Source organism: Oncorhynchus mykiss, chromosome 17 (assembly GCF_013265735.2).
Source record: "Oncorhynchus mykiss isolate Arlee chromosome 17, USDA_OmykA_1.1, whole genome shotgun sequence".
Taxonomy (NCBI): Eukaryota; Metazoa; Chordata; class Actinopteri; order Salmoniformes; family Salmonidae; genus Oncorhynchus; species Oncorhynchus mykiss.
The window spans coordinates 57,207,006-57,228,207 of NC_048581.1; the positions used below are offsets into that span (position 1 = coordinate 57,207,006).

Sequence of the window (21,202 nt, forward strand, 5' to 3'; positions counted from 1 at the left end):
TTTAAACAGAAGGATTTGTATGGAAAGCCAAGTTGAAGCCAACATTAGATGTTGTCCTCATAATAACCACACATGGTTTTAACTCAACAGAGTAGAGTAACACCCTTCAATTGAAGTAGCGGGAAACAAACGAAAGTGGCGACCTCTCTCATTAACTGATCAAAAATGAAATCACAGATAATTATAAGGGTGTTAATTATGACTTATAAATTGTCTCCAATAATTACAAGGACTTTTCAAGCAACAAATTGAGGCAATGTCTAATTTTTAAGGTTGGCCTATTCGAGTATTTTAATTTCTGAGCTCCAAGTTAAAGTTGTCGTCTTTAAGCCCCTCGTATTGTTTAAATTACAGGTGTAACATGGAAAACAAAATGTATTTGTCATGTTATTTAATCACCAGAACATATTGTGAATAAGCCCACTGAACAAAAATATAAATGCAACATGTAAAGTTTTGGTCCCATGTTTCATGAACTGAAATAAATGATCCCAGAAATGTTCCATATGCACATTATGCATATGCATTTCTACTTTACCAAAAGTAATCCATCCATGTGGCATATCAAGAATCTGATTTAAACAGCATGATCATTGCACAGGTGCACCTTGTGCTGGGGACAATAAAAGGCCATTCTAAAATGTGCAGATGTCTCAGGTTTTGAGGGAGCTTGTAATTGGCATGCTGACTGCAGGAATGTCCATTTAATGTTAATTTCTCTACCATAAGCTGCCTCCAACATCATTTTAGAGAATTTGTCGGTACGCCCAACAGGCCGCACACCCGCAGACCACATGTATGGCATCGTTTGGGCGAGCAGTTTACTGATGTCAACACTGTGAACAGAGTGCCCCAAGGTGGTGGTGGGTTTATGGTATGGGCAGGCATAAGCTACAAACAACAAACATAATTGCATTTTATTGATGGCAATTTGAATGCACAGATATAACGTGACGATATCCTGAGGCTATTTGTGGGGACCTTTTTTTAAGTAATCCGTGACCAACCGATGCTTATTTCTATTCCCAGTCATGTGACATCCATAGATTAGGGCCTAATGGATTTATTTCCTCGTATGAAATGTAACTCAATAAAAACCTTTTGAAATTGTTGCAATTTATTTTTATTTCACCTTTTATTTAACCAGGTAGGCAAGTTGAGAACAAGTCCTCATTTACAATTGCTACTTGGCCAAGATAAAGCAAAGCAGTTCAACACATACAACAACACAGAGTTACACATGGAGTAAAACAAACATACACTCAATAATACAGTAGAAAAATTAGTCTATATACAATGTGAGCAAGTGAGGTGAGATAAGGGAGGTAAAGGCAAGAAAAAGGCCATGGTGGCGAAGTAAATACAATATAGCAAGTAAAACACTGGAATTGTAGATTTGCAGTGGAAGAATGTTTACATATTTGTTCAGTATACTTTGTCATTATATCCAGAATAAATCATAGGAACAGGGTTTGGTTTTGCACAATATTCCATCCCAGTGGATCCCAAACTGTGCGCGGGGTTAAAGGAACTCTGTCTGTGGAAATCAACATCTAAGAGGTTAAAGGAACTCAGTCCGGCTTTAAACTTACTCTTGAAAGTTGTAGTAGTAGAATGCACAAGGTATAATTTTGAAATTGGAATCCGTTCCTCTTATCATGTCAGTCATTGCAGACCTTGGAGATGTTTTTTTAGACCATAGATATTGGTGCAATTTTTTTGTAACTTTTAGTGACACATTAGACATGGCAACATGTATTGAATTGCAAGAACTTGATTTAAAATTGCAGATATTTTTTTTGCACCCCATGACAAAATGTGTAGAATTGCATGAAATGAGCTTTAACCTAAAAAATGATCTCCACCAACAAGTGGGTTGTGAAGAGTTTGTGTTATGAACAGTGCATTTACCCATATAAATAGGCATGACTCGTGCTCAGCGGGGGTGCAGGATGTTGCCCAATGCTCGAGTGATAAAGTTTGGGAACCCCTGGTCTATCCTACTGTTAGGTTCTAATTATCAGTGTAAGAACTTGACAGACACTATGAAAGCTTAAACCAAATGTATTCTTCCCAAAGGATCGAACAGGTGAATCGACAAAGACATGGTTACAATAGTGGTGGTATATGTACCCCACTTTGGGTGGAGTCTCCTCCTTCTCGCTAAACATTGCTTTATTACTAGGTAGGTGAGGTGATATGGGAAATAAACAGTTCCTCTTCCCTTAACCTGACCTGACCTCGACCCCCTCATCCACGGCTCTCTCCCATCAGTACTGCCACGTGTGACTGTTTCCCCTGCACTCAGCCCCTCCCACCCAACACAACCCTTCCTCCTACGGACAACTCATGGTGTAAACCCTCAGCTATTGCACCCCTCATGTCTCTATTGGATCTTATGATTAATAAAAGTTAAAGCTCAGAAATCCAAACCCATCACTACACAATTGCACACAGCAGACTCATATGAACTCATTACCTTGATGCGTTCTCTGTTAAATCTAACAAGATGCTTCTGTAAATCAAGCAGACAACAACAGATCCATATCAATTTGCTAGGGATATTTCGAGCAAACGTAGAACCAGGCACAACTGTCTTCACTTGCGTAATGAATGAGACTCCAAAATATGCTGGACCAGTGGTTCCCAAACTTTTTATAGTCCCGTACCCGTTCAAACATTCAACCTCGAGCTGTGTATCCCCTCTATCACCAGGGTCAGCGGACACTCCGATGTTGTTTTTTGCCATCATTGTAAGCCTGCCACACACACACACACTATACGATACATTAATTAAACATAAGAATGAGTGTGAGTTTGTCACAACCGGCTCGTGGGAAGTGACAAAGAGCTCTTATAGGACCAGGGCACAAATAATAATATTCAATTATTTTGCTATTTATTTAGCCATCTTACATTTAAAACCTTATTTGTTAATTGAAAATTGTGAATAACTCACTTCAGCATAATGAGAAGGGTGTGCTTTGAAAGGAGGCACATAACTCTGCAATGTTGGGTTGTATTGGAAAGAGTCTCAGTCTTAAATAATTTTCCACACACAGCCTGTGCCTGTATTTAGTTTTCATTCTAGTGAGGGCTGAGAATCCACTCTCACATAGGTACGTGGTTGCAAAGGGCATCAGTGTCTTAACAGCATGATTTGCCAAGGCAGGATACTCTGAGCGCAGCTCAATCCTGAAATCTGGCAGTGGCTTCTGATTAAATTACATTTTCACAGAACCGCTTGTTGCAATTTCGATGAGGCTTTCTCGTTCAGATATCGGTAAATGGACAGGAGGCAGGGCATGAAAGGGATATGAAGGCCTTTCGCAAGGCACTGTATGTCCATTACGTTTATGGGGGGGTCAGTTAAGGAAGACATCTTCTTCTGCAAACCAGGACAACAGGAGGGGATCTTTTTAAAGTACTGGATAGCTTTGTGACATCAAATGGACTTTGCTGTTCAAGATGTGTTGGTATCTGTACTGATGGCGCAAAAGCCATAACAGGGAGACATAGTGGAGTGGTAACGAGCGTGCAAGCAGTTGCTCCCGATGCCACTTGGGTACACTGCAGCATCCACGAGAGGCTCTTGCTGCCAAAGGAATGCCTGACAGCTTGAAATACGTTTTGGACACTACAGTGAAAATGGTTAACTTTGTTAAAGCAAGGGCCCTGAATTCTCGTGTATTTTCTGCACTATGCAATGATATGGGCAGCAAGCAGTAACGCTTTTACAACATACAGAAGTGCGCTGGTTATCAAGGGGCAAAGTATTGACATGTTTTTTTTTAATTGAGAGACAGCCTTAAAGTTTTCTTTACTGACCATAATTTTTACTTGTCTGATCACTTGCATGATGACGAGTTTCTCACAAGACTGGCCTATCTGGGTGATGTTTTTTCTCACCTGAATGATCTGAATATAGGATTACATGGACTCTCCGCAACTATATTCAATGTGCGGGACAAAATTGAGCCTAAGATTAAGAAGTTAGAGCTCTTCTCTGTCTGCATTAACAAGAACACACAGGTCTTCCCATCATAGATTTTTTTTGTTGTGAAAATGAACAAGCTTATGGACAATGTCAAATGTGATATAGCGAAGCACCTGAGTAAGCTGGGTGTGCAATTACGCAGGTACCTTCCCGAAACGGACGACACAAACAACTTTCATATCCCTTTCATGCCCTGCCTCCTGTCCACTTACCGATATCTGAACAAGAAAGCCTCATCGAAATTGCAACAAGCGGTTCTGTGAAAATGTAATTTAATCAGAAGCCACTGCCAGATTTCAGGATTGAGCTGCGCTCAGAGTATCCTGCCTTGGCAAATCGCACTGTTAAGACACCGATGCCCTTTGCAACCACGTACCTATGTGAGAGTGGATTCTCAGCCCTCACTAGAATGAAAACTAAATACAGGCACAGGCTGTGTGTGTAAAATTATTTAAGACTGAGACTCTTTCCAATACAACCCAACATTGCAGAGTTATGTGCCTCCTTTCAAAGCACACCCTTCTCATTATGCTGAAGTGAGTTATTCACAATTTTCAATGAACAAATAAGGTTTTAAATGCCTTGCGAAACTTTGCGACCTTTTGCCACATTTCAGGCTTCAAACATAAAGATATAAAACTGTATTTTTTTGTGAAGAATCAAGAACAAGTGGGACACAATCATGAAGTGGAACGACATTTATTGGATATTTCAAACTTTTTTAACAAATCAAAAACTGAAAAATTGGGCGTGCAAAATTATTAAGCCCCTTTTACTTTCAGTGCAGCAAACTCTCTCCAGAAGTTCAGTGAGGATCTCTGAATGATCCAATGTTGACCTAAATGACTAATGATGATAAATACAATCCACCTGTGTGTAATCAAGTCTCCGTATAAATGCACCTGCACTGTGATAGTCTCAGAGGTCCGTTAAAAGCGCAGAGAGCATCATGAAGAACAAGGAACACACCAGGCAGGTCCGAGATAGTGTTGTGAAGAAGTTTAAAGCTGGATTTGGATACAAAAAGATTTCCCAAGCTTTAAACATCCCAAGGAGCACTGTGCAAGCGATAATATTGAAATGGAAGGAGTATCAGACCACTGCAAATCTACCAAGACCTGGCCGTCCCTCTAAACTTTCAGCTCATACAAGGAGAAGACTGATCAGAGATGCAACCAAGAGGCCCATGATCACTCTGGATGAACTGCAGAGATCTACAGCTGAGGTGGGAGACTCTGTCCATAGGACAACAATCAGTCGTATATTGCACAAGTCTGGCCTTTATGGAAGAGTGGCAAGAAGAAAGCCATTTCTTAAAGATATCCATAAAAAGTGTCGTTTAAAGTTTGCCACAAGCCACCTGGGAGACACCAAACATGTGGAAGAAGGTGCTCTGGTCAGATGAAACCAAAATTGAACTTTTTGGCAACAATGCAAAATGTTATGTTTGGCGTAAAAGCAACACAGCTGAACACACCATCCCCACTGTCAAACATGGTGGTGGCAGCATCATGGTTTGAGCCTGCTTTTCTTCAGCAGGGACAGGGAAGATGGTTAAAATTGATGGGAAGATGGATGGAGCCAAATACAGGACCATTCTGGAAGAAAACCTGATGGAGTCTGCAAAAGACCTGAGACTGGGACAGAGATTTGTCTTCCAACAAGACAATGATCCAAAACATAAAGCAAAATCTACAATGGAATGGTTCAAAAATAAACATATCCAGGTGTTAGAATGGCCAAGTCAAAGTCCAGACCTGAATCCAATCGAGAATCTGTGGAAAGAACTGAAAACTGCTGTTCACAAATGCTCTCCATCCAACCTCACGGAGCTCGAGCTGTTTTGCAAGGAGGAATGGGAAAAAATGTCAGTCTCTCGATGTGCAAAACTGATAGAGACATACCCCAAGCGACTTACAGCTGTAATCGCAGCAAAAGGTGGCGCTACAAAGTATTAACTTAAGGGGGCTGAATAATTTTGCACGCCCAATTTTTCAGTTTTTGATTTGTTAAAAAAGTTTGAAATATCCAATAAATGTCGTTCCACTTCATGATTGTGTCCCACTTGTTGTTGATTCTTCACAAAAAAATACAGTTTTATATCTTTATGTTTGAAGCCTGAAATGTGGCAAAAGGTCGCAAAGTTCAAGGGGGCCGAATACTTTCGCAAGGCACTGTATACAAGGAGCTGTGCCTGGCCCGCCACTTCTGTTGACTAATCCAGCTTAAACGCATAGAATTCACTGGCTTGTATGCTAAGCAGTAATTGTTTCAAAACATCTCCTGCCATGTCACTGTGTTGGGAAACAGTAATGTTTGATGAAGGCATTGTCTGTATAGTTTTTTTCCCACAGCATTGTCCCAGCCATATCTGCCGCAGCAGGAGGAATTAAGTCCTCCACAATAGAATGGGGCTTTTCTGTCCAAGCCACTTGGTAGATCATCATATAAGACACTTCTAGCCCCTTCTTATTAATGGTATCTGTTGCTTTTATACATGTCTTACTACTTGAAAGTCATCTTAATTCTCGCTCAAAAAACTTCTGTGGCTTATTTTTGAAATTGGCATGTTCTGTTTCTAAATGTCTGCGCAATAGTGAAGGTTTCATTGAGTTGTGAGATAGTACTTTTGTGCATAGGAAAGGCACTACTCCCAATATAAGTGACCCCTAAATCAATGTAGTTCTCATCATATTTGCGTCTCTTCGATGGTCCAACGTCCTTGTCTATTGTTCGGGGCTTTCCCGGGTAAGGGGACAGTAGCTCTTCGGCTGCATCAGATTCACAACTGTCAGTGTCCATGCTAGCTGTGCTAACAACACATGTAGAATTACTGATGCTAGCATTGGATGTGCTTGTGAAAGCAGAACAACTTGTGTCGTCGACAGGTGCAGGTGTAGTACTGCTGGTCGTAGCAGTACTACCAGTAGAGCTGGTATGTGTCTCTATGGATGCGGACCTTACTTTTCAATTATTTATTTTTACAATTTATCAGTTTTCAAGCAAACGGAATGAGCAGCAGCTACTTTTGGAATTCCCTAGCGATAGAGTAACGGTTTAATGTGATTGGATGTTAATTATTGGACTTGGCTACCTGTATTTGACGTTGTGTTGTTATTTCGCTCATTTCACTATTTTTGGCAGTGAAATGAGGCTACTCAGGCGAGGAAATAAAACCTCATCCAAATGTATAAACCCGTTGGAAAATCTAAATGGACTTTTTGAAAATGTGAATCACATTTTTATTTGGCGTACACCTGACGGCAACTGGGGTACCCCCGTTTGGGAATACCTGTTCTGGATATTTCTCACAAACTCTTTTTTTTCCAGCACTTGGGCTGTTGTTGCATCACATGTGCCATCACAACAGCTGTTTGTCTCTTGATTGTCATTTGGAAAATTCCTTCTTGGATCAGATGTGAAAATATCACGGCTTAACTAATCAGCTGGACACCAAATGCATAATTATTGAAGAACCACGTTAATGACTGCATCGATTTAGGTTTTAAGTATCAAGGTAAGGTGAATCTTTTGGTTGGAAGCATTTGATTTTGGAATCGCATACATTATTTTGAATTTGTGTGCCCATGAAAACTGGGATTTGATACCAGCAACCCTCCAGTTTGCCAGCTTACTTCCTGCCTCCGGTTGCTGACTCTCCTCTGTAACCTCTAGGCTACCTGCCGCCCCAGAGCCATCATAAACCTTCACTATGACATATATAATATTAGTGAATACATTTTGAGAATAATTGGAACAGAATCATTGCAACAGTTTTTGGGGCAAACAACCTGAAAGTCCAATGTCACAGCAATTGTGATTTTATATTTTAATTAATATGAATGATATTTTATCGTCTAGTCTCGGTCAATAGATCGTGGGAACAAGAAGGAGGTGAAGGAGGCCAACAAATACTACTTCATCGAGTCGACTATCGCTCTCTTCATCTCCTTCCTCATCAACGTCTTCGTTGTAGCAGTGTTTGCCGAGGCCTTCTACGAGAAAACCAACATTGAAGTGGTGGGTACAATGACTAACCAGACCCAGCATGTCATCTTATGTCTCAGAATGTAACACTCCTTTACAGATGTTTTATTTAAGCAACAAGGCCCGAGGCGGAGTGGTATATGGCCAATATACCACGGTTAAGGATTGTTCTTATGCACGACGCAACACGGAGTGGCTGGACACAGTCCTTAGTCCGATGTGCCTTATTACTATTATAAACTGGTTACCAACCTAATTAGAAGAGTAAAAATAACTTTTGTCATACTTGTGGTATACGGTCTGATATACCACGGCTATAAGCCAATCAGCATTCAGGGCTCAAACCACCCAGTTTATAAATAGTAATATAGCATGGCCAGTATGGCACCTCTAAATCAGTGACGTCCTTTGGTTGTGATGTGCTGCTGCTCTTCTCTGTGTGTCACAGAATGCAATGTGCAATGCATCAGACAGTCCACACACAGACCTCTTCCCCCTGGACAACAGCAGGCTACAGGTGGACATCTACAAGGGGGTATGTCTTTAATGGATTAACAACAGTCTACATGGCCTCCTGTGATAGGAAATGACAGGATCTGTCAATAAATTTGTCATGAAATAACATTTATTTACGTCTTGATAAGATGCATAACCATAAAGGGGACTGTCTTTCTGTATGTATCTGTCTGTCTCTCTCTGACTGTACAGGGGGTGGTGCTGGGTTGTTTCTTTGGCCCTGTAGCCCTCTACATCTGGGCCATCGGGATCCTTGCTGCCGGACAGAGCTCCACCATGACTGGCACTTACTCTGGCCAGTTTGTCATGGAGGTGAGAACGTGCTGATTTACTCATTGACTGTGTTTCTGTGTGTTTGAGAGAGTGTGCAAATTGTATTGTTAACCATTACTGTGTGTGTGTGTGTGTGTGGGGAAGATAATGGGTTTTGTGTGGGTGTGTTGACTGTTAGTTTTCTCTCTCTCTTTGCCCCTGCCTCAGGGTTTCTTGAATCTGCGTTGGTCCCGTTTTGCACGGGTTCTTCTCACCCGCTCCATCGCCATCTTCCCCACCCTGCTGGTGGCCGTCTTCCAGGACGTGCAGCACCTGACGGGCATGAACGACTTCCTCAACGTGCTGCAGAGCATGCAGGTCGGAGCGAGTGGGAGGTCTGGGGACATGGAGGACAAAGAGAGAAAGGAGACAGGCTTGACAGAGAGGAGACATGAGGGCTGGGGACATGCAGGTCAGAGAGAGGAGACAAGGGGGCAGGTCAGAGAGAGTAGAGGCTGGGTCTGGGGACATGCAGGTTAGAGAGGGAACACCATGGAGACTGGGTACTGCTGTCCTCTTAGTGCAGCTAATCAGGGCTGGCTGGGAGTCTTTTAGGGTGTTATGCTGATGCTTGTATTCAAAGGTATAGAAGGGGACTGAATGCAGTCAGTTTTAACTGTTCTTTCTGCCTTTCCTTGTTCTATAGCTGCCGTTTGCTCTGATCCCCATCCTGACCTTCACCAGTCTGACATCCATCATGAATGACTTCGCTAATGGACTGTGAGTCATCATAACCCTCTACCCCAGAGATGGGCGGCAGGTCTCCTGCCAGGTAGGGGTTAGAGCGTTGGGCCAGTAACCGCTTGTTCTAATCCCCGAGCCGACAAGGTGAAAAATCTGTCGATATGCCCTTGAGCAAGGCACCTAACCTTAATTGCTCCAGGGTTGCCTTTGATAATGGCTGACCCTGACTCTGAGGGGAGTTGTGATATGCAAAAAAAAAAAACACATTTCCGATTCACAGATGCGTATAATTCATACATACATAAAATAGGAAAAATATAAGCACCCACCAAATTATTATTATATGACTTCGATTGGTTCTGTGTTTTCACCGATAGACCAATTAATTCATAGACGTGATGACAGGGATGCGTCTCAAATATAACCTACTTTTCTACTTGTGCTGAGCGATTAGTGCTTTTTGAGGTTGGTTCGGTTATTAAAAAATAATCAGTATTATTTTAAACATTAAATGCATTTTGAAATAATGACATTAAAATGATTTTAGAGCTTCCCTCAACCATCACCTGCCTTTTTCATGCCACTGACAGTGGGTTGAATTCTGTAACAACACAGAATAAAACAATAAGAGCCCCATGATGGTAGTGAATGCCTATTACTGCTTCTCAACCAAAATGTATTCACATTACTTACTTTAATACAATATTTCAGTTGTGTATATTACTTAGTTTTTATTTGATGACTTTATAATTTAATTCCTTTTAAATCATCATCTCATTTTACATTTACATTTTGTCATTTAGCAGACACTCCTATCCAGAGCGACTTACAGTTAGTGAGTGGATTAATCTTAAGATAGCTAGGTGGGACAACCACATATTGCAGGCATAGTAGTTGAGGTGAGGAGGAGATTATTTAAGATATTATTTGAAGAGTTATGGTTTCAGGTGCTTTTGGAAGATGAGCAGGGACTCTGCTGTCCTAGTTCCAGGGGGAAGCTGGTTCCAACATTGGGGTGCCAGGACAGAGAAGAGATTGGGCAGAGTGGGGGCTGCCCTCCCATTATCGGTGGGAGGGCCAAGAGACCAGAGATGGTAGAACGGAGTGCTCGGGTTGAGATGAAGGGTTTGAGCATAGCCTGACGGTAGGAAGGGGCAGTTCCTCTTTTTGTTTTGTAGGCAAACACCATGGACTTGTAGTGGAACATTTTAGTTATTTTAGCAGATGCTCTTATCAAGAGTGATTTACAGTAGTGAAAGCTACGTTTTTTTGTACTGGTCTCCGTGGGAATCGATCCCACAACCCTTGTGTTGCATTCGCCATGCTACCAACTGAGCCATACGAGACTCCATCTCATCTCTGCTCAAGCAGTAGCAGCCAGCCAGACAACCATCTGTTTCTTCTGTGCTTCCCATTGAACAAGTCATCCTATTTAGGTAGGATAGTAGTAGCTAAACTATCAATCAGGTAGAGCTACCTCAAACTGTCTGTCCCTCTCTTCGTTGTGTTGTCATTCCTCTTTCATGCAGTCTCCTATGGTCTGTGTGTATCCAAAGAACAGGCGCAATGGATTATGGTCATTCATTATAGTTAATTACCAAGTTTCTGCGTTAAGCTAGGTTGAATATTTGCCTAATGAAAACTACAACTTCCAATGAGCCCAGCGTCCAACATGGTTCTTGACTTAATTTATCTTGTGAATTGCTTGATTTCTCTAGAGAAACTAATTGAACCGACGTCTGTCAAGTAGCTGTTTAATAACCGAACCCCAGCCTCCCGGGTGGCGCAGTGGTTAAGGGTGCTGTACTGCAGCGCCAGCTGTGCCATCAGAGTCCCTGGGTTCGCGCCCAGGCTCTGTCGTAACTGGCCGCGACCGGGAGGTCCGTGGGGCGACGCACGATTGGCCTAGCGTCGTCCGGGTTAGGGAGGGATTGGTCGGTAAGGGATCTCCTTGTCTCATCGCGCACCAGCGACTCCTGTGGCGGGCCGGGCACAGTGCGCGCTAGCCAAGGTTGCCAGGTGCACGGTGTTTCCTCTGACACATTGGTGCGGCTGGCTTCCGGGTTGGATGCGCGCTGTGTTAAGAAGCAGTACGGCTGGTTGGGTTGTGTATCGGAGGACGCATGACATTCAGCCGTCATGCGTCTCTCCCGAGCCCGTACGGGAGTTGTAGCAATGAGACAAGATAGTAGCTACTACAACAATTGGATACCACGAAAATTGGTGGAGAAAAAGGGGTAAAATTCTAAAAAATAAAAAATAACCGAACCCCCCCCCCCCGCTCAGCACTATTCCCTACATAATATACTACTTTTGAACAGGGCCTGTAGGAAATAAGGGTGCCATTTTGGATGCAGTTAGAATTTCTGTATTTGCACTGATAGAGAAATGATTTCATACATGTGATGACGGTGACAATTTATCATTGTGCCAACTTACCATCTCAGTTGTGCCTGTGCTCCTCAGGGTGTGGAAGATAGGCGGAGGGGTGGTCATCCTGGTGGTCTGTGCCATCAACATGCACTTTGTGGTGGTCTATGTGACCAGCCTAAGCAGTGTGGCTCTCTATGTGCTGGCGGGCTTTCTTTGTATAGCATACCTATGCTTTGTGGGCTACCTGGTGAGTTACTATAGCAGTCATTATAACACCATGGACCGGGCTAGATTAGCACACAACACTGTATATTAACACCAGAATGAGGTGATTACTTTTCAATGCTGAATACTGAATGCAGGGTTTGGAAAGATTCATTGTAAACTATTATAGGGAGTACAATGACCCTCTTCTGACCTCCTACCCTCTTTGTGTGTGTCCACAGGTGTGGCATTGTCTGATAGCCCTGGGGGTCTCCTGTCTGGACGTGTCCTGTCTGGCCAGCAGGGTAAGCAACAACAGACCTTCTGTGTTCATAGAGGAACAGCCAGAGTATGACACCTAAAACTGAACAAGACAGTGTTTAAAAGATAGACCAACACAAATGTCAGCTGTGCACACAACCTGCTGGTTGTCAAAGAACGGTGGCAATTCACAGGGTGTCCGGAGGTTCGTAGTCTTAAATTCATTTATCTGTTTTCAAAGGTCTTAAAAAATGTGAAGGAAGTGACTAGTGTTTCCGTTATATTGTGCAGCTACTTAATTGTTGCCACCATGGCCCAAAAAACTTTTGAACGTCACAATACTCAAGGCGCGCTTTCAAGATGTTAGAGAGCTATCCACATGTGTGCCTCTGCGTGTGCCAGTGCGCGTCGGTCCGTTGCCAAAGGAGAGAACAAGGTAGCCTTTACAATTTGATAGACACCAAGACTAGAGTTGGTACGCTAAACCGAAAATTGCTGACACTGTCATTTCCCTCTTAACAAAGCAATTTTGCTTACATCGGTGATTCGGCTACACAACATGCCTGCAGATTTTTGGGTTCTAAAACCGTTATTTGGTCAACAGTAATGTGCATTCACCTGCTTCCCACAATGAAAGTATCTGCCCTTTCCTTGTTTCGTTGCTGGCTCTCACTCCCGCTCCACTTTTTGCACACGGAGTAAAGGAAGAGATCCATTCTGATAGGTGCAAGCGTACTGACAGTTAAGCAACATTTCAAAATGTAGGCTAATTGCAGGAAAGACAGTTTTTAAAACAACTTACTGTTAAAAAAGAGGAACATCTCTGCTTTTATGAGTATACCAATTATTTCTCAACTGTCAATATAGAGGAAATAACACCACTTTACCAGCATAGTATGTAATTGAGATTATGTGCCGGCGGAATGGAGTGGAGAGCGCCATTTGTGGTGAATAGGCATCAAGTAGCCTATATAGGTCTACCAATGGAAAGTTTTTGTAGAACATCAAATGTACTGCTAGAAACCATATAATATTTAGAGTTAGCAATCTAGCTAATGTTTTTCGAGTTCCCATTTCCTCAGGTGATAAATTATGTAGCATATAGCCTAGGCCAATATGCACAAAACATGCAGGCAAATTCATCTCTCAAAAGATATCTGATTATTCTGGATCCTATTTTGACATGTTGCACATCAAAATATCCATGATGCATTCCCTGAACATGTTAAATGAAATAGCTCACTTCTTTCGTGTCTTACTTGGCACTGGAAAAAGTCAGTCTAGAGCCCTGCTGCTTAGCTACCTTGCTTTGAAGTATAGCTATATGATAACTGATTTAATGAATGAGGGAATTATTTTATTAAACTTTCTGGTTGTAGGCTAATGTTCAAATGTTATATCATAATACCTCCAGGAGAGCTACTGGGTGAGTAGACATTTATTTCAGCCCAACTCTAGCACCAGATTCTACAAATTCACTGCTCAACAGGACCTTGTTAAGCTGACTCTGTTGTTTGAGCAGTGCTGAATCAAAAGCCTGCACACCCAGTGCACATTTGACTTTAAGGCATTTGTATTTCAGCCCAACTCTATTGAGTGAGCATTAAGCTGGTATTGGTATCGAAGCCAAAATTCTGAACATTTAGTTTGAAATCTAGCTAATAATTAGCCCATTGGGGTAGCCTAAACAAATGCAGATGGGCAACCCCATGCTTCAGCCATCTATAGCATAGCCACTATGCTACTAAATTCCTTAGGCTACAGGACAAATGCTCATGGCTAAAATGGCACACCTGCCTGATAATATGAGCCATGTAGGCTAAAGCCTTTGGTGAAAGAGCTAGCCCTAAAAATACTACTTTTTTTGCCAACATGGGCTCATTTCTAGAGGGGAATATTAGCAGGTGTATGGAGCACGCAGACCTTAAAATTTGTATTCCGAGTAGCATTAATAAGGTCTTAAATTCAACTTAATTGAATCTGCAAATATCCTGGATTTAACATGTAGAATCATTGGAAAATGAACACAAAATGAAGCCTGAACAGAAAATGACTCACCAGCTGTGCACAACGGACATTATGTAAACCCCAATGACAACAAACACACTTGTTCCTGTTCAGAGGCCTCCCTTTCCCTTTTGAGAGGATTAGTTTTTGATATCCTATCTTTCATGCTCAAGCAGAGCAAGTGTGACTTGTTCTCATGTTTGTCAATGAGAGAACTAAGTTTGAATTCGATTTCTCTCAAATTATTGCAGTCCTATTCCAGGTTAAGATGTGAAAAGTTAATCTTGCACAATGGAAATTAATATCCTGCTGACATGATAATAAGCCCAAGTCTACAGTATTTGGAAGCTGCTATCTATCTATTTGGTATTTGAACATTATTGTACACTACATGAACAAAAGTATGTGGACACCTGCTCATCAAACATCTAATTGCAAAATCATGGGCATTAATATGGAGTTGGTCCCCCCATTGCTGCTATAACAGTCTCCACTTTTCTGGGAAGGCTTCCCACTAGATGTTGGAACATTGCTGCGGGACTTTCTTCCATTCAGCCACGAACATTAGTGAGGTGGGCACTGATGTTGGGAGATTAGGCCTGGCTCACAGTCGGCGTTTCAATTCATCCCAAAGATGTTCGATGGGGTTGAGGTCAGGGCTCTGTGCAGGCCAGTCAAGTTCTTCCACACCGATCTCGACAAAGCATTTCTGTATGGACCTAACATTGTGCACGGGAGCATTGTCATGCTGAAACAGGACATGGCCTTCCCCAAACCGTTGCCACAAAGTTGGAAGCACAGAATCGTCTAGAATGCCATAGCGTTAAGATTTTCCTTTACTGGCACTAAGGGGCTTGGCCTGAACCATGAAAAACAGCCCCAGACCATTATTCCTACTCCACCAAACTTTACAATTGGCACTATGCATTGGGGCAGGTAGCATTCTCCCAGCATCTGCCAAACCCAGATTTGTCCATCAAACTAACAGATGGTGAAGTGTGATTCATCACTCCAGAGAACACGTTTCCACTGCACCAGAGTCCAATGGCGCCGAGCTTTCACCACTCCAGCCCACACTTGGCATTGCGCATGGTGATTTTAGGCTTGTGTGCGGATGCTCGGCCATGGAAACCCATTTCATCAAGCTCCCGACTAACAGTTATTGTGCTGACATTCCTTCCAGAGGCGGTTTGGAACTCAATAAAGTGTTGCAACTGAGAACATACTATTTTTACGTGCTATACGCTTGTGTGGCCCACCAATTTGCGGCTAAGCCGTTGTTGCTCCTAGACTTTTCTACTTCATAATAACAGCACTTACAATTGACCGGGGCAGCTCTAGCAGGGCTAGTCTGTAGCAACCACTTCATAATAAAAGTCCCGATGAACCATATTCCTGCAGCTATGCATTGCACTGGGCTGACCACATTTTATGTTGAATAAATATCACCAGGCCCTAGAAAGCCCAATGAGAATAACTTGGTAAGCACTACTTTTGACACTACATTTGGTTGGTGTCAGTGATAGATTTCTTTGCATTTGTCCATTTTTGACACCATAGATTACAACATTTGCATTGAACACTCACAATCACTTGATGAAAAGGGCTTTGCTGCTTACAGTACATAGCCTATGCACAGTCAACATACAACTGCTTAAGCATTTCCCAGGAATGGTTAATGAGTTGATGAATGAGATCCTACCAATCGAGTGCTTATGACATTCAGTAATAAGAGAATCAAACTCGCATTGCATGAGATTAACCATCTCTCACGCTCTTCTTCACTTCTCAACAGATGCTGACTGGCCACAATGACATTTACCTGCTGAAGGACATGGACAGCGACACAATGGTGGAGAGATTAGAAGAAGAACACGTTGGAGGAGTGGTTATTAACAGTGATACAGTCCGTAGCTAGAGAGAATTCACAGGGGTGACCTAACATGGAGGATGCAGTGCGCCTCCTGTGCCTTAGTGCCAGCCAGACCTTCGTAAGTGCCCATCCTCATCATCTGACCCTTACAAGAAGCCTTGAACCCCTCACTTGACATTCCACTAGGCAGGTAGCCTAACTATGATTGGCATTATATGAAGGTTAGGGCTATGATCAAGTTTACCCCAATGAGTTGTTGGTTTTTATCATGTCGAGCATGCTTGATCAACGTGGCACTATAAAAATTCTGCAAATGAGCCGGCTTTTTCACGGGACAGCATTTTTATGACTTTGAAAAGCTGTGATCATTTTATATGGGAAATACACTGTGTGTAGTGAGTTTGTTACAAAAAAGGCAATTGCCACCAATTTATATGCATGTACGTTGTAGAATTTTTTAAATTTATGAACACACAGAGAACTTCATTTTCATAAGACTTTATCAGAGCAAGCACTTAAAGGGCCAATTCACAGTTGTTACATCCATTTTTGAGCGTATAAATTAATGATATACACTGAGTACACAAAATATTAGGAAGACCTCCCCACAACCCCCTTTGCCCCCAGAACAGACTCAATTTGTCGGGGCATGGACAGGAATGCTGGTACATGGTGACTCCAATGCTTCCCACAGTTGGCTTGATGTCCTTTGGTTTGTGGACCATTCTTGATACATACGGGAAACCGTTGAGCGTAAAAAACCCAGTAACGCTGCAGTTCTTGACAGAAAATGGTGCGCCTGGCACCTACTACCATATCCCGTTCAAAGGCACTTGAATCTTTTGTCTTGCACATTCACCATCTGAATGGCACATATACAAAATCCATGTCTCAATTATCTCAAGGCTAAAAGTCCTACACTAATTGAAGTGGATTTAACAAGTGACATCAATAAGATATCATAGCTTTCACCTCGATTTACCTGCTCAGTCTTTCATGGAAAGAGCAGGTGTTCTTAATGTTTTGTATTCTCATTGTATATCAATTGTTTCTTGAAGAATATTACTTAGAAATGCCTCATGACCATAGTTCAGTCGTACCCCATCAGAACACAGTACATCAAATCTTGGAGGGTCAGTCCTTGCATCCATAGCGCAGTCTATGAATTTAAGTGGTTACATTTCTCCAGGCCCATCCCTCAGCTTTTTATCAAAACAGAGGCGGGGTGTCTGCTTTGTTATTGTTTCAAGTGCGGATTGGCCATTTAAGAACAATTTCCTAACCCAGTTGCTCTGGCACTTGCAATTATAACTCCCCAGGGCTCCTGAGTGGCGCAGCGGTCTAAGGCACTGCATCTCAGTGCAAGGGGCGTCACTACAGTCCCTGGTACGAATCCAGGCTGCATCACATCAGGCCGTGATTGGGAGTCCCATAGGGCGGCGCACAATTGGCCCAGCGTCGTCCGTAATTGTAAATAAGAATTTGTTCTTAACTGACTTGCCTAGTTAAATAAAGGTTACTTTTTTTAAAGTAAAAAATAACTGGAATATCTTGGCCACGTTTTTATTTATTAATTTCAAAAAAGAAGGTATGCGCCCACTGCCCGGCTTAAACTGGGGCAGGGGTGTTCAAAATAATTCTACATTTTATTTATAAAACACAATTTATCACACTCAAGGTGCTAATAGATAAATATTTAAGATTTTGGGTGTAGTCATTTAAAATGTTCTACAAATGTCCTGCTATTTTGGTCATTCCCTCCAAAGCACCCCAGTAAAACTAAAGCTTTGGCTTTACAGTGAAAGGCATAAAAGCAGCCCACATGCCCAAATTATCCCATTTCCTTAAAATTATTTCTCAGGGAAAATGTTAATGTGATACTAACAATTGTACTGACCTCTTTCTGTGAATTCAGTGTTTTTGTTAGTACAAAACTCTACCCATTGAAATTCAGTTGAAGTTTAAATTCATACCCAAGCCCAATATAATGAAAGATGCAGGCTTTTTCTGCTTCTTGACGTGGTCTATGAAGTTAGGTGTCACTGCTAAATACAGCTCCTGATGACCATTGTAGAATTTACATATATTTATAGACTGACATTTTGAGAGTAGATCTATCATAAATAGGTCTCTGTGTGTGCATGATCACACCACTTTAGTGAAGTCATTACCCTGGATTGTTTTAATTATGAAATCTCCATACAGAAGTCATTCACTTGTATGGTTTACATGTTTAGATATGACATTTATTTTTAATGTGGAATTTTATGTACTGTGAAGCCAGCATTTGTATTTGGTCAATTTAACAATCGCATAGATATCTTGACTTTATTTTTTATATATATCTTTTTTAAAGGAAACTAAAGTATCAACAGTTTGTGGCTGTTAAGTTTCGCTGGTACCATACATTTTTGATGAATAAAATGACATCATGCCAAATAAAATAAAAAATATTTGTACAAAATAACTTTGTTTTTTTTGTCACTTTCCAAAGATAAATCATTAAATACTTTTTACTAATTTCACTATGTACAAAACTCATTAACAGCATTATATATATTTTTTAAACAGTCCGGACACTGAACATATCATCTTTGAGACCCGTTGAGCTTCATGAGGTTTGTCAATACTTCTCTTTAGGGAGTGAACGTTCTTTATAATAAGGGTTACATGGAGAAAATCGGGCCGCTCTGAAATGAAATTGGATGGCTCTCCCTTCAGCAAAATATATTTTATCTAAACCCTCCCCCAACGCTTGGGGGGGAAAAAACAAGTAACCATCCCCTAAAACCAAAATAATAATTAAATCAAAATGGATAGCAGAGAACATTCCTACCATTTTCCCTCACTTCCTGGACAGATTAGAGCCTTAGATAAGCAGTTTTAGAAACGGTTCTTCATCCTGTAAGCATTACATGGCAACACAGGAGTTGATAGCACAGAAGGCTGCAGGCCAGAAAGTTGTGTGTTCGCAGACCACCATGGACAAGAGTAGGGGTGGAATGAATGTCTTTATAGTAAAAGCATTGCATGGATCTATCATTGTTTTTGCAGGTCTGAGAAAAACTGGCCCTTTTCTAAAGATGTCATGCAATTCTAAAAAAATGTAATACCACACAAATGACAAATTACAGGCCTCTCTCTGTCCATTCTTATCTTATTTCTACAATGCTAAATCAGTGTGTCTTGTTGGCAAACAATTAAATCTGCGACAATCAATAGGAATCTGAGCATTGTATTTTCAAAAGTTAGGTCTACTTTTCCACCCCAGACAGAGTAGGCCTACCAATGCAGAAATATGTAAGCTTTGACTACTGGCTACTCTTCTTCTGTGACTTAACTCAACGAGAGTTGGTCATAAGTGTTTACCTAAAAGCTGTCTGGGTTTTTATTTTATTTCACCTTTATTTAACCAGGTAGGCCAGCTGAGAACAAGTTCTCAATTACAACTGCGACCTGGCCAAGACAAAGCAAAGCAGTGCGACAAAAACAACACAGTTACAAATGGGCTAAACAATCGTACAGTCAATAACACAATAGAACATCTGTATACAGTGTGTGCAAATGAAGTAAGGAGGTAAGGCAATAAATAGGCCATCGTGGCGAAGTAATTACAATTTAGCAATTAACACTGGAGTGATAGATGTGCAGATCAGGATGTGCAAGTATAAATACTGTTGTGCAAAAGAGCAGAAAAAAAACATATGGGGATGAGGTAGGTAGTTGGTTGGATGGGATATGTACAGCTGCAGCGATCGGTGAGCTACTCTGACAGCCAATGCTTGATGTTAGTGAGGGAGATATGTCTCCAACTTCAGTGATTTTTGCAATTCGTTCCAGTCATTGGCAGCAGAGAACTGGAAGGAAAGGCGGCCAAAGGAGGTGTTGGCTTTGGGGATGACCAGTGAAATATACCTGCTGGAGCGTGTGCTACGGGTGGGTGTTACTATGATGACCAGTGAGCTGAGATAAGGCGGAGCTTTACCTAGCAAAGACTTATAGATGACCTGGTTCCAGTGTGTTTTGCGACGAATATGTAGCGAGGACCAGCCATCGAGAGCATACAGGTCGCAATGGTGTGTAGTATATGGGGCTTTGGTGACAAAACGGATGGCACTGTGATAGACTGCATCCAATTTGCAGAGTAGAGTGTTTGGAGGCTATTTTGTAAATGACATCGTCGAAGTCAAAGATCGGCAGGATAGTCAGTTTTACGAGGGTATGTTTGGCAGCATGAGTGAAGGAGGCTCTGTTGTGAAATAGGAAGCCGATTCTAGATTTAACTTTGGATTGGAGATGCTTAACGTGAGTCTGGAAGGAGAGTTTACAGTCTATTCAGACATCTAGGTATTTATAGTTGTCCACATATTCTAAGTCAGAACCGTCTAGAGTAGTGATGCTAGGCGGGTTGGTGTGGGCAGCGATCGGTTGAAGAGCATGCATTTAGTTTTACTAGTGTTTAAGGGCAGTTGGAGGCCACGGAAGGAGTGTTGTATGGCAATGAAGCTCGTTTGGAGATTTGTTAACACAGTGTCCAAAGAAGGGTCAGATGTATACAGAATGGTGTCGTCTGCGTAGAGGTGGATCAAAGAATCACCCGCAGCAAGAGCGACATCATTGATATATACAGAGATAAGAGTCGGCCCGAGAATTAAACCCTGTGGTACCCCCATAGAGAGGTCCGGACAACAGGCCTTCCGATTTAAACATCTATTGTACAGAAAGTGAATAGCTTAATCAATTGATAGTAACAGAATTAGATTACTTCCCAAGCAAAGTCTATTTTTCTTCTCGGCTATAGAAGGTTGTAGCTCAGCCTCAATGTCAAAGACACAAGGCAATGATATTCCCATATGCATTGGAGTCGTGTCTTTCCCAGGTGTTTTACAGCATAAAGCATCACGGACCAAAGCGCTGTTATAGATCATGCTTTTTGCCATTTTCTTAAATAAAAGGTAGGCATACCCTCTCATTACCCCTCAATTTGA

General features: G+C 41.8%; 1 protein-coding gene across 4 annotated transcripts in view; it reads left to right on the forward strand.

The window, feature by feature from the left end:
- The window catches only part of nramp-alpha (natural resistance associated macrophage protein alpha), a 49,236-nt gene extending 30,555 nt beyond the window's left edge, over window positions 1-18,681 (forward strand). For 2 of the 4 annotated variants that reach the window (XM_021567394.2, XM_021567395.2), the window contains exons 10-17: window positions 7,859-8,017; window positions 8,433-8,519; window positions 8,693-8,812; window positions 8,981-9,130; window positions 9,459-9,532; window positions 11,963-12,116; window positions 12,316-12,378; window positions 16,137-18,681. In XM_021567394.2, coding sequence (XP_021423069.2) covers window positions 7,859-8,017; window positions 8,433-8,519; window positions 8,693-8,812; window positions 8,981-9,130; window positions 9,459-9,532; window positions 11,963-12,116; window positions 12,316-12,378; window positions 16,137-16,259 — 930 coding nt within the window. In that variant the 3' untranslated portion in view covers window positions 16,260-18,681. 4 annotated transcript variants of the gene reach the window in all.
- The last annotated feature ends 2,521 nt before the right edge of the window (window positions 18,682-21,202 follow it).